The sequence below is a fragment of the Panthera uncia genome, chromosome C2, assembly GCF_023721935.1.
Source record: "Panthera uncia isolate 11264 chromosome C2, Puncia_PCG_1.0, whole genome shotgun sequence".
Classification (NCBI taxonomy): Eukaryota; Metazoa; Chordata; class Mammalia; order Carnivora; family Felidae; genus Panthera; species Panthera uncia.
This window is the reverse complement of record NC_064810.1, coordinates 54,418,095-54,431,920: the sequence shown is the minus strand read 5'-3', so window position 1 is coordinate 54,431,920 and position 13,826 is coordinate 54,418,095. Positions and strand designations below refer to the sequence as shown.

General features: G+C 36.7%; 2 protein-coding genes across 6 annotated transcripts in view; one reads left to right on the top strand and one right to left on the bottom strand.

Moving 5' to 3' along the window:
* DZIP3 (DAZ interacting zinc finger protein 3) overlaps positions 1-2,635 on the bottom strand; it is a 130,901-nt gene extending 128,266 nt beyond the window's left edge. For 3 of the 5 annotated variants that reach the window (XM_049628142.1, XM_049628143.1, XM_049628141.1), the window contains exon 1: positions 2,174-2,635. The gene's annotated coding sequence lies outside the window, so the exon portion shown is untranslated. The remainder of the gene's footprint in view (positions 1-2,173) is intronic. The other 2 variants (XM_049628140.1, XM_049628139.1) reach the window with 2 other exon arrangements.
* A 222-nt stretch (positions 2,636-2,857) lies between these two features.
* The window catches only part of CIP2A (cellular inhibitor of PP2A), a 32,899-nt gene continuing 21,930 nt past the window's right edge, over positions 2,858-13,826 (top strand). Inside the window, exons 1-7 of the mRNA XM_049628144.1 lie at positions 2,858-3,037; positions 7,320-7,467; positions 9,655-9,767; positions 10,624-10,718; positions 11,225-11,321; positions 12,431-12,553; positions 12,701-12,846. Coding sequence (XP_049484101.1) covers positions 2,936-3,037; positions 7,320-7,467; positions 9,655-9,767; positions 10,624-10,718; positions 11,225-11,321; positions 12,431-12,553; positions 12,701-12,846 — 824 coding nt within the window. The 5' untranslated portion in view covers positions 2,858-2,935. The remainder of the gene's footprint in view (positions 3,038-7,319; positions 7,468-9,654; positions 9,768-10,623; positions 10,719-11,224; positions 11,322-12,430; positions 12,554-12,700; positions 12,847-13,826) is intronic.

The following is a 13,826-nucleotide window of genomic DNA, read 5'->3' as shown; positions in this document are numbered from 1 at the left end:
CATCTTTTTTTTTTTTTTACAGTAGCAATAACAAAATTTTAAAGGAGAAAAAGAGAACCCGCTCACATTAACAAAAATTATACAATGCCCTGGAACAAACTTAATACAAGACTAGAAGATAAACTACATAAAATTTCACTGAACATGAAATACAACCTGAATAGTATTAACTATCTCAGCAGTATCTATCTTCTCAGTCACCCCAACTAGAAACTTGGAGTCCCTTCTAGTTTCATGCTTCTCTTCACATCTGAAATAAGTCATTAAATCCTATTTCACCTACTTATTTCTCCAATTTTTCACCTCTTTGTTATCTCCACTTCAATTACCCCTGGTAATCCTTTGCAAAGACTCAGCAAATTAAATATTCTCCTTACTCCTACCCTTATCCTTATCAAAATCACAGGCTGCCCAGTTGCCAGAGTAATCAACCTAAAACACAAACCTAAATAGATCAGGCCCCAGTTAAAAGCCAAAGATCACCACTGAATTCAGTATCAAGAATAAGGTCTTCAGTCATCTGGACCGAGCTTCATCACCATCATCACCACCATTTCCTCCTCCTCCCCATTTTTTGGTGCCTAAAATAAGACTGTTTCTCATATTAGGATGTGCAAGTATCTCTGCCTAAATGTGTTAGGGCTTCTCACAGTTACCATCATGGTACATCCTACTATACTTCCAACATCAATTTTTGAAAAAGATTTTTTAAGAAAGACATATTAAAATGAGTATCTTACAGACGAGAATGCAAAATTTGTATCATTACTTATGTTAAAATGAAAGATTGTAAAGAAAGATGGATAATTACTTATGTTAAAATGAAAGAGTGTAAAGAAAGATGGCATTTACAGACAGCAGCTTTGACCTCTTCCCTTGGCTGAGAATGAGTATGAAGATGAGACACTTGTCATTATTAGTGAAAAGTCTAACACCAACCAAAAGGTTATCACTGCATTTGCTAATGAACTAAGATGTAACTAACACCTGCTGAGAAAGTAATTATGCCAGGCAACTGCTCTAAATTCTTGTAAGTTGATTAGCTCATTTTATAATGGTTTGCACCACCTGACATGACCTCATCTTTACTGCTACTCTCACCCTTGCTGTCTACCCTAGTCATAGTGGCATCCTTGGTGTTCCTGACACACATCATGGTCCCACTTCAGGATCTCTGCCCTTGCTTTTCTATCTACTTTTCCCCCTAGAGAGCAGGGCTGTCTCCTTCAACTCCTTGAAGCACTTCCTCAAATATTGCTTGCTCTATCTTGACCTCCCAGCTCCCTTCTTCCCAACCACCATTATTCTCCAAGAATAATTCTGCTAAATTTTTTCTCCATCTCACCTCTTACAAGCTGTTTTTTTCCTATCAGACCGTAATTTCCATAACATAGGTTTTATTCACTTAAATCGCTAGTGCTTAGACAAGTACCTGTTACACTGTAGGCTCTCAATGATTTCTGATTTATTTAACTTATTGAACAGGTACTACCGTTAGCCGGATTTTAAGAAACTGAAGCAGAGAGAATCTGCCTTATGGTCACAGAGTAAAAGGTGGAACCAGAGTTCGTAAACATAAAGCCTGGCTTCACTGGTCAACATAACTGCATGGTGCCTCTAACTTAGATGAATTCCATATGTACTACCTATTTAGTACATTTCCCCAATTAGACAGTTGCTTCGCAGCAGGGATACTTCATCATCTTTGTTCTCCTGCGACTTCTAACCCACGTTATACAATCGATAACTGTTTACAGAATGAATGAATATGTACATTAATTACCTAATTATTTTTACATGTATGTCTCAATTGGCTGGATTATTGTAAGCTTTCAAACTAAAAACTTTTAATATAAAAAAATCCTTTTTAAAAATGTAATGTAAAAACACTTTTTTTTTGAACTGACAAAACATGATCCATGACGAATGATTTAATTAAAACGACATGCGCCTTGCTCTTCCAATTGTTTCCAAACTGGTTTTTAAAGCTTAATTCAATATTAGCATACTTCAAGCAAAAAAAGCTCCAAAGCCAGCAACTCATTTCATTATATACACACGCACAATATTATCTCTTACAAAAAACGCAAAGGGCGGTGCCGTGTTTCATAGAAGACACCGAGGCTTAGAAAGCAATTGATCATGCCAAATAAAAATAGATACCTTCACTTACAAAAACTGACGCTAATGAGAACACTCTCCGCAGCAATACCTGGCCCAGAAGTCACCAGGAGCTAGCTTTCTGGAATAAGTCTGACGACTACCTTAAGGGCATGACTACCTCGCCACAGAATCCCAATGGCCCCAGGCTTACTCTGAAAAACAAACATTTCTGGGTAGAAAGGGTGGACGCAGGAAAAATATTTAAAAAGAGGTCCCTCCCAGGCCCCCTCAAAATCTAGAGGCCAAGATTCTCCTCAGAGCTCCTCACCGTGTCTAGACTACGGGGAAGCGACCATTTCTCAGGCAGAGGTTCGTGCACAAAGAAAAACCGGCCATCCAGCGTGAAGGCCGAAGAAGCAAACGAAAACTGAGAGCTCTAATGAACACGGACCCCCCTGGGCCTAACCGCCCCTTCGCAAATTGAGTCGCAATCGCATTTCTCGCGAGATTTATCGTCTCCACGGGATCTCGAAGTTGAAAGCTCGCGGCTTTTCGAAGCGACGGTGGGTTGAGGGTATGGGAAAAGAAGTTCGGGAAAGGACAGCTTCCAACCCCCTTGAAGAACCCACAGACCCACTAGACCCTCCCGCTTCTCCTTTCTTAATTGACAGCAGCTCTCCCAGGGTACCCAGGGACTTCCGGAGCGCTACCGGAACCGGAAGCATCGGGACTTAGGGGGGTGGGGCTGAAAATCAAAAAAAGGGCCGCGAAAGTTGGAGGCCGGTGCCGGCAGGGTGGTAGTGGCTCCCAGGTGGGTTTGTGGCGAGTGCCAATGGACTCCACCGCCTGCCTGAAGTCCTTGCTCCTGACCATCAGTCAGTATAAAGCCGTTAAGTCGGAGGCGAATGCCACCCAGCTTTTGCGGCACTTGGAGGTGAGGGACTACGGGATGGGGACTCGATAAGCTTCCCTGTAGAAACCCTTAGTTCACGGTGCGGCCGGGGTGTAGCGGCCCCAGCCTGCAAAGTAAGGTCTGCCCATCGCTCCCTTAGGTCTCTTTTTGTATTAGTAAGGAAGGCGAAAGTCAGCCTTGAATTCCCACTCTTAACTCCGCCCAAGTCCATCCGCGTTCAGCTGGCTGCAGCTAGAGGGAAGAGTGACTGATACTCGAAGTCCTAGGAAGAGGGAGGGTGGGACAAAATGTTGGGGGATTTAGGCTCTTTTGGGGATTGGTAGAGGAGAAAGTTCGGAGCTATTTCTTTTCCTTCGTTTCTTTGGTTTTTCCATCGCAACAGAGCTCTTGCAGAATACACAGCAATTCTCGAGAGTGAAGGTGATGGGGAGTGATGATTAAAACTTGTTTTATTCCTGTCCCTTAGGCAGTTTACAATCTGAACCAATTGCTTGCTGCTTCTCTTATAACTCATGTTGAACTCGAATTTGAAAAAGAAAAAAATTTTTTAACTTTCCTTGGGTTAAAAAGCAATCACAATACTAATCATAATTTTTTTAACCAAAATATATTGTTCCCAGTTTTCAAACCTGAATTGCTAAATTGCTTTCACTTTTTCTGTTAGTTCCCACTAATTTATGGCTAGGTCACTTATTCACAGCTTTCTCTGTTCCTATTTGTTTTTAGGCTTTTAATCTCATTTCTTGCACATTCACAGAATTCCAACTAACAATAACCTCAGTTTAATAAAAAAAAAAAAAATTAAGCTCAGCCAAAGCTTATTTTAATTCCATCTGTCACAGGTTCTGTTAACATAGAACTGAACATAATTTTAAAATATATTCTATTATATTTATGAGATAAAGTCTAAATTACAAAGATTAGCAAATTACTACTGGAGAGAAAAGACTATCGTGAATAGTACAGCAACATCAATCTGGATAACTGTTGTGATACTGGAATTCATTAAATGTGCCTGTTTCCTCCAGCTTCACTGATGCTCCTTCTTATCGCTTCAGGTGCCCATCTCCTAAGTACATTTTCTTTTTTCATTCATTACCTCAACAAATCTCTGCAAAACGAATAAAGTGTTAGCTGTTAAATGCTAAAGCTTTGCTTCTCAATTAGAATATAAAAATGTGATAGTGGGCTCCAGAAGCCACAGAGTAAGCAGTTTTATTTAAGAAGTAGGAGTACATCATTTTAAATACTAATCAGAAACATGCCTTGAATCTGAGAGCCATGTTGCAGTGAATTGAAGGAGACTCAAAGAAATTTGAGGCTTAGAAACTGCTTGATACTGCATTCTGGAACTTTTAAGGGGTTTACTGAAAACTCTTTTGCCATTTAGAGAGATAACATACATACAGCATATAATGTGCACTGATCTTAAGTGAAGAGCTTGAGTTTTTATCATACGTATATAGTCAAGTAGGTACACTTGTTTCATGACACAGAACATTTCCAGTCCCCTATAAGGTTTCTTCAGTGGTCCCGTTTCATAAGGTTCAGATAAGTGGACTCCTATAATATGTGCTTTTGTGTCTGGCTTCTACTCTACAAATCTGTAAAATCTATTCATGTTGCACATGTGCCAGTACTTTCATTCTTTTTTATTACTATGTAGGAATTCCACTGTATAAATGGGCAAGAGCTTACTTACATTCTGATGATGGGCAGTTGGGTTGTTTCCAGTTCTGGGTAGGATTCAGGGCAAATATGTTATAAACATTTTTATATTTTTTTGAGATACATGCACTCATTTAGATACCTAGGAGTGGAATTGTTAGGTCTTTTGGTGGATCTTTGTTCATTTTTTTTGTTGAAACTGCCAAGCAGTTTTCCACCGGTTGCACCATTTTTACCCTCCTACCAATAATATGTGAAATTTGCTGTCACTCATCCACACAGATCCTTAGTGTTTTCAGATTTCTAAATTTTAACCATTTTGATGGGTGATACTAATGGTGAATATCTTTGTGCATACTTCATGAGAGCAACATCTGAGGATACAAAGAAGTGGCTATCATGTGAAAGGAGATGATTGATTCTGCTATTTTGTACTTCTATATTTTTTCTTTGTAGCCCCATGCAGGACCTGAGCTTTGAATTTTTTTATGATTGGCAGAGCTGGGCTGGTCTCACTTTTGGTGGTTTTTTATAGTGCTAATGTTACATAATGATTATGAGCATGGATTCAGGAACAATGCATTTCAGTTATGCTGCGTCTTGGTGTATGCCTCAGTTTACTCATCTGCAAAACAGCACCTAACAGAGTTCTTATGAAGATGAAAAGAATTAACATATGTACATAGAACAATGCTTAGGCCAAAGTAAGTGCTAAAATTAGTTATTACTAAAATCTGTTTGCATGAAAACATCCAAGTAAAGAAAATTTGTAAAGTGGTTTTTACGTTTTACCTTGTAATAAATATTACATGTTGGAGTACTTATGCTGTTGAAATACAGGTCTTGTCCTGAGGCAAATAGTTTTTAAACCAGAAAATGTCTTCATCTTCTAAAGGACTAGCTTTATATAAGTAAGCAAAAGGGCAATAAGAAGATTCCTTACCCCCAAATATCTACCAAATTTTTTTGTCTTTTTAAATTTACTTTAATGTTTTTTGTTTTTTGTTTTTTACTTTAATGTTGAAACTCTTCAGGGGCACCTGGGTGGCTTAGTCAGTTAAGCAACCAACTTCATCTCAGATCATGATCTCACGGGTTCGTGGGTCTGAGCCCTGCATTGGGCTCTGCACTGACAGTGGGCATCCTGCTTGGGATTCTCTCTCCCTCTCTCTGTCTCTCTCCTATTGTGCACTCTCTCTCCCTCAAATAAATAAATAAACAACAACAAAAATATTCCTTAGGAATAAATATCCTGAAGCTTTCTTATCAGCAAAGCTTTAGAAGAAAAACTGACATCTGGGTGAGGAAATAAAAGAGAGATATAGAAAGGAAGGATTCCTGCTTAGACCTTTTAAAAAACAGATTTTATCTAATTCTAAAATAACTTTTTCCATCTTTATAGAAAAGATACTTATTTTTACAATAGGCTTTTTTTTTTTAATTTTTTTTAACGTTTATTTATTTTTGAGACAGAGAGAGACAGAGCATGAACGGGGGAGGGTCAGAGAGAGGGAGACACAGAATCTGAAACAGGCTCCAGGCTCTGAGCTGTCAGCACAGAGCCCAATGCGGGGCTCGAACTCACTGACCGCGAGATCATGACCTGAGCTGAAGTCGGCCGTTCAACCGACTGAGCCACCCAGGCGCCCCAATACAATAGGCTTTTAATAACATTCAAAAAGCATTTTGAAAATACATGGCTGACAACTGTTTTTGGCCTTCAATCTCAGCTTTACCTTTTCAGGGGGAAAAGGAGAGGGTGGTTTATAGAGTTTTAAGAGGGGAGTAAAAACGTTGAATAACCAAAAATAAAATCTGTGCCTGACCTGACTACTTGAAATAATTTTCTAAATTTTTTTTAAATTTATTTTTGAGAGTGAGAGCATGCTCGCAAGTGGGGAGGGTCAGAGAGAGAGGGAGACGCAGAATCCCAAGCAGGCTCCAGGGTCTGAACTGTTAGCAAAGAGCCCCACGTGGGGCTCAAATTCGTGAACTGTGAGATCATGACCTGAGCCGAAGTCGGACGCTTAACTGACTGAGCCACCCAGGTGCCCCTAAAATAATTTTTTTTAACTTCCTTTTTTGTCATCTCTAACTTCTGGGCTCAGCAACTGTCTTTGGAGGGAACAAAAGGAGTGATCACATAGTTAATCCCATGGGTAAGCCTTTGGATTTAGCTAGTTTTCACTTTGCATTGCCTCCCTTAAAAATAGGTGGAGTGCATATACTGGAACTTAATAAATATGTTGGTAGTAGAGTGTTGATTTAAACCCTATGACTTAATAGAGTGTTCTGTGTAGTAAGGATAAGTATTGCTGGGTTGTCAAAGTTTGCCAGCTTGTGAAATAAAAGTATAAAAGACAATAGGATAGTGTAATAGGCAAACCTAACCTAGTTGGTGGAAGAGGGTTAGCTTCAGGCAGAAAAGGATTAAAACTCAGATCTGAATGATTATATTAGCCAGTGAGAGAAGAGATGGGTAATTTTCCAGGCAGAGGGAACAGCATTTATGACTTTTCTAAATTGGGAAAAAGCGAGGCAGTGGTACTTTGGAAGAACTGAGTTCTTGTTTGAAGTGGAGAAGAGATGCAAATTGCCAAATCTTAACTAACACATTTTAATGACTGTTTTGTAGGTAATTTCTGGGCAGAAGCTCACACGATTGTTTACACCAAATCAGATACTACCAAGTGAATGCTTGAGCTGCCTTGTGGAGCTACTTGAAGACCCAAGCATAAGTGCGCCACTGGTCTTAAGTATCATCAGCTTGCTGTCTCAACTAGGTAATGTGTTTAGTTTCTCTTTTCCAGTTTTTAGAAGATGTTGAATTTAATATTTTTAAAAGGTGGATTTAGTTATAGTATTTTTTGGAGAATGATTCGCATTCAAAAGATTTATTCCTTGTGGGACCTTTCAAAACTATTTTGCATTATGGATCCCTTGTAAAGAGAATATTGTATGCATCCATTCTTAAAATTATTGGAACAAAGAATCTGAAGTATATCAAAGGTTCAGTGGTCTACAGAAAAGAATACCTTGAGAAATGCTGGCCTACTTTTGAATTAAAAAAAAAAAAATACATGCACATATTACCTCGGCTAACTACATCACTCAGAAAAGTCATAGCTAGCGATAAAAAAAATCACTCTTTTTCGATAGGCTACACTGAACTCAGAGCTAAGGGTAAAAATGCAGGTGTTGCTTTTTCTACTTCTATCTTTAGTTTTTAAATTTTCATTTAATGGGTACTTTTTTTTTTTAATGTGTGCTTGCGAGTGGAGGGGAGATAATTCTGAGTGTGATTATAAAATTAATACATGCTTATTATGAAAAAAAATCTCAGTGATCCAAAAATATTAACATAGACCAACATGCCCAGTAGGACTTTCTGTGATGATAGAAATATTCTATATGTATATCGTTTGTTATAGTAGCCATTAGCCACATTAAGGCTATTGAGCGTTTGTAGTGTGAGTAGTACACTGAAGAACTAAATCTTTAATTTCAGTTAATCTAAATTTAAATAGCCACTGTGGCCCAGTATCTCTCAAGTTAGTACAGATACAAAGTAAAATAGAATGAGTCTTTATTCATCACCACCTCCTCATCATTTCTACGTTGGTGGCTAACATTCTTAAGAGTTTGACAGGTGTCTTTCTAGATATTTTCTTTTTTTTTTTTAACGTGTATTTATTTTCGAGAGACAGAGGGACAAATTGTGAGCCGAGAAGGGGCAGAGGGAGAAAGGGAGACACAGAATCCGAAGCAGGCTCCAGGTTCCGAGCTGTTAGCACAGAGCCAGACACGGGGCTCAAACTCACAAACCATGAGATCATGACCTGAGGCGAAGTCCGGCACTTAACCGATTGAGCCAGGTGTCCCTTTCTAGATCTTTTCTATTCTATAACAGATAATTTTGGTTATTTTTTTTAAAATGGTGTTGTAGAGCATCAGATTTTTCTTTTTTTTCACTTAACATATCTTAGCTATCTTTCCATGTTGTTATCTAATAGCTGCCTTGTGCCACACTGTGGAGTACTATAATTTATTCAGCTACGCTCCTAATGGTGGGAACTCATGTATGCTCTTTTTCAAGTTTTTTTTGCTATCAGAATCAATAGTGTAATGAACATTTTATGGATTTTTTGCTCAAATATTAGTATATTTCTGTTGAGTTAATTCTCAGAATTTTCAGGTCATTTTTCAATTTGATCGTTACTAAATTACTTTCCAAAAAAGCTATGCTAATTCTAATACCCACCAACCTTTTGTGTGAGAATGGCAGTCATTTTCAACATTTAAATATATTAGAAATTTTTAAAGTTACAGTCTTTTTATTTTTTAAGTTTTACTTTTTAGTTAATAGACTTTTATTCCTTAGAGCAGCTTTAAGTTACAGAAAAATTGAGATGATAATCTTTTAACTGCAAAATTTCTGCAAGTATGTAAAGCAAGTTTTTCCCTTAAATTAGTCTACATAGAAAAATCATTTGTTTATTGACAGAAAAGGAAAAGCTTATACCCCCTTCCCTTTTACAGCTCATACTATTTCTTTGATTAAACTTTTGAATTGGAAAGTAATTATAAGTAAAATAGCCATATCATACTTGATAAGTAACTTTAATACAAAATAAACTTAAAGATTATTTCTCTTTTATTCATGAAAACCATGAATAAAAATATTTGGTGCCATTTTGGGGCACCTGGGTGGCTCAGTTGGTTAAGTGTCTGACTTTGGTTCAGGTCATGATCTCATGGTTTGTGAGTTCGAGCCCTGCATCAGGTTCTGTGCTGACAGCTAGCTCAGAGCCTGGAGTCTGCTTCAGATTCTGTGTCTCCCTCTTGAGAGAGGGAGCCCCTCCCCTGCTCGCTCGCTCTCTCTCTCTCTCTCAAAAAAAAAAAAAAAAAATTAAAAAACATAAAAAAAAATTTTTTTTAAATATTTGGTGCCATTTTATCTTCACTTACAGCTGTAGACAATGAAACCAGAGACTGTCTTCAGAACACATACAACCTGAATAGCGTGCTGGCAGGAATGGTTTGTCGGGGCAGCACTTGCCATGGTGATTCAGTGTTTTTGCAGGTACATACACCCACACAGTACTTTTCACTTAATACTTCTTTTTCCTTCCTTATTTGCAGATCAAAATTCACAGTATCTATTGTAAATTGCTAGCTTATAGCGTATGTGCTGGCATAATACTGCATGAATAGGCCCAGTTCTCCCCATTAATAAATTTAAGAGCTGGTTGATTACACATGTACTACTAATTTAAAAGTTTCTAGAGGAGGGAAGCTTATCCACATCCAGCATTATTTTGAAGAGAAACAAATCTACATTATAACTGCTTTGACAGACTTATAAACAGATGTCAGCATTTTGAGATGTAAGCTATTCGTATTAAAATTGCAAAATGAGTTGGCATCTAGTCTCAGTCTGTTGAGGAAACATTCTACAAAAAAATTGAAGCTATAGATTTAGTTTTATTTAGCATAGACTCGAAGTTCTCATACAGATAATATTTTATTGAACCTAAAGTGCCATCAGTTGCAAGAAAGGAAAACATTACCAATTACACTGACATGCAGTTTTAAAAGTGGCAAAAATATGAAAAAATATATCTTAGAATTGATGGAATATATATGTTTCAGCTTGCATATTTGTTTAAGATGGTTAAGTGAACCAGGTTGATGACAAGATGCTCTGTTTAAAATAGATTATGTGGAAATGTGTGGAATCAGGAAATGAACCCTAAAATTCTTAGTAGTCTCACTACTTTATGTTTAAAAATAAAAATGAACCATTTAAGAAATCGAAAAGTTCTTGCTCTAAACTCTGCTTCCTAAAATGGTGACACACTCAGAATATGATTAGGAGTCCATATGAAATGTTTTTATGTTTATATTTATTACTATTTTTTTTTTTTTTTTATTCTCAGTGCATTCAACTTCTACAAAGATTAACATATAACATCAAAATTCTCCATTCTGGTGCCAATATAGATGAGTTAATTACATTCCTGATAGATCATATGTGAGTATGCAACCAAACATGTAACCAAATAATTTGTTGATTTATTTTCAAACTAAAACTGTGGAATAGTTCAGTTTTTCTTAGATAATTTTTTCCAGCTTTTTAAATTGAGTGAGACTCTGATTCTTGTTTACTCCTTTTAGATAGTTTCAAGGATCAAGTGCATAAAGCAGCTTTAGTCTTCATAACAGAAATTTATAAAATGAATTGATTTGGTCAGAAAACTATCAACCCTGGCAATTGTATGCTTATATTTAATCTTGATAGGAGAATATACTGATGAGATAGCACCTGGTCATTCTGTTATTTCCATATTTCTGTGCTACAATTGAATAAGATCATTTAGTTTCAAAACATGAAATAAATGGTCCAAATACTACTCAAAGCTTGACTGTGTTCACATTGTTTTTGCATATAAAAAGGAGTTTAAATGTGAATTACTATAAAAGAGTAATTTAAAATGAACTTAATGCTTTTATCTTTTATTATTTTCCTTAAAACAACAGTCAGTCTCCTGAAGATGAGTTAACAATGCCTTGTCTAGGATTATTGGCAAATCTTTGTCGACACAATCTTTCTGTTCAAACATACATAAAGACTTTGGTAAGAAGTTTTGCGTAAAATCTTTCTTGTTTGTGGTGGGTTCTAAACTTAAAGAAAATTGTATCCATCTTTTTCATTAAAAATAGATTAACAAGAATTCTCATGTCTCATCCAGCTGACTCATCAGAATTAAGGAACAATCACATTGACACATAATTAACTTGAAGTATTCCACCCTTTGCACATGTTGTATTTAAGATGATAAGTATTGGGGCGCCTGGGTGGCTTGATCGGTTGAGCCTCTGACTTCGGCTCAGGTCATGATCTCACGGTCTGTGAGTTTGAGCCCCGCGTCAGGCTCTGTGCTGACAGCTCAGAGCCTGGAGCCTGTTTCAGATTCTGTGTCTCCCTCTCTCTCTGCCCCTCCCCCATTCATGCTCTGTCTCTCTCTGTCTCAAAAATAAATAAACGTTAAAAAAAAAAAAAAAAAGATGATAAGTATTAATCAACGAGTACTAAAAGTTTTCCTTCTCTATAGCATCCCACTATTTCTTGTATTAAGTAATAAGAGAAATTCTAAATTATTTTGTGCTAATAGGAAGGATGCACATCACTGGCAATTCCGTTTACCTCAGTCTTCTATTTCCACAAAATTAGTGGCAACTCCGATAGAAAGATCCATGAATAAATGACTAGCAGTAATCACCAGCCCTTGTGATCACTGAAGGTGAACAAATGAGGTTAACTGAACCACTGTTAGAAATATGTTAAATCAAGAAAGTTCTTTGATTCTTAGTTTATGAACAGTTTCCCTGCTGTGCAGTACTCAGTATCACCTGTTTCCTGTTGTTAAATTAAACAGTATCTCATTTGTTCATGTACTGGAGGTGCTTTGGAGACAGAAGGTTATCTTGAGCCATGGAAGTGTTTGGGAAAGATAAACATTTCCTCATAGTTCCATATCTTAACATGGGACTCAACTTTCCACTGAGATTGTACCTGTTTTTATTACTATAAGCAATATGGAAAATGTGCCACCTCACTTTTTGATCTATCAAGTTTGATAATGTTTAATAAAAGATTACTACTCTGTTCAAGATAGACATCCTAAACCAAAATATAATACTAATTTTTGTTTTAATATATTTTTGAACTTTTTTCTTTCTCAGAATAATGTGAAATCTTTTTATCGAACTCTTATAAGCTTCCTGGCCCATAGTAGTTTAACTGTGGTTGTGTTTGCACTTTCAATATTGTCCAGTTTGACATTAAATGAAGAGGTTGGGGAAAAGGTAAATATGATTTTTTTATTATTTGTGAAATAGTTCTGGAATTTGTATTCTCTGATATTTTAAGTCATTGAGACTCTTTGTTAAACTTTAGAATGGTGTCGACTTAAATTTTTTTGTATAATATAGTTTTCCTAATTTGTTTTTAAGCTGTTCCATGCTCGAAACATTCATCAGACTTTTCAGCTAATATTTAATATTCTCATAAACGGTGATGGCACACTTACTAGGAAGTATTCAGTTGATCTATTGATGGATCTCCTTAAGAATCCCAAAATTGCTGATTATCTTACCAGGTATGGCTCTCTGACAAATTTTAAGACTTATTGGTATTTCTTTTTTTTCTTTTCAACCAACATATGTTTGTTATTAATAAAACTGCCTTTTCAGATTTAGTGAACTTGGATTCTACTGATGAACAAGGAATAAAATTGAAATATTTTGATGTGCTTTATTCCCAGTCATTTTGCTTTTCGGGCCTGAAATGTAAAAGTGTAAGAACAGGGCAGGTGTGTGTGTTGCTTAGATGAATAAAGTTGTCTCATTCTCTTAAATATACACATCTTGATTAATCTTTTCCAACACCAGTTTTAAATATTGACATTAGAATTCTTTGAAAGAATACTGTTACCATAAGAACATTCATGTCAGTGTGTTTGTCCTTTTTTTCTTTTCTGCATAAAAATGGATAACATTATTGTTTGCCTCTGTTGTGTCTTAAGGTAAAATGAGAACCCATTTTTTATGCCCATTCTATCTCAGTGACATTTCATGTAATCATTTATCTTTTGAGATCAGTTAGCAACTGTTTTCCAAAGAGCTCATGGCCTTTTTATATCTTTTTTCTTAAATAAACATCTCAAATAACTGCTAGTCACACCCATCTTTTTGTTACATGTTGATTCTGTCATTAATATTTTTTAAATATTTATTTATTTATTTTTGAGAGAGGGAGAGAGAAAGTGAGAGCACTTGCATGTACACAGCTGGGTAGGGGCAGAAGAGAGAGAGAGAGAGAGAGAGGAGAAAGGGAGAGAGAGAATCCCAGGCCAGCTCCACACTGTCAGCACAGAGCCCAAAGCAGGGCTGGATCACACAACTGTGAGATCCTAACCTGAGCCAAATCCAGAGTCCATTGCTTAACCAACTGAGCCACCCAGGCACCCTGGCCTTCTAATTTCTGAAGTTAAATTTTCCCAATGCCTTAGCTACTTTGTAATCATGAATTAGGAAGTTGTAGGGATTGCTTCAGAGTTCATTTAGTCATTCACAAATG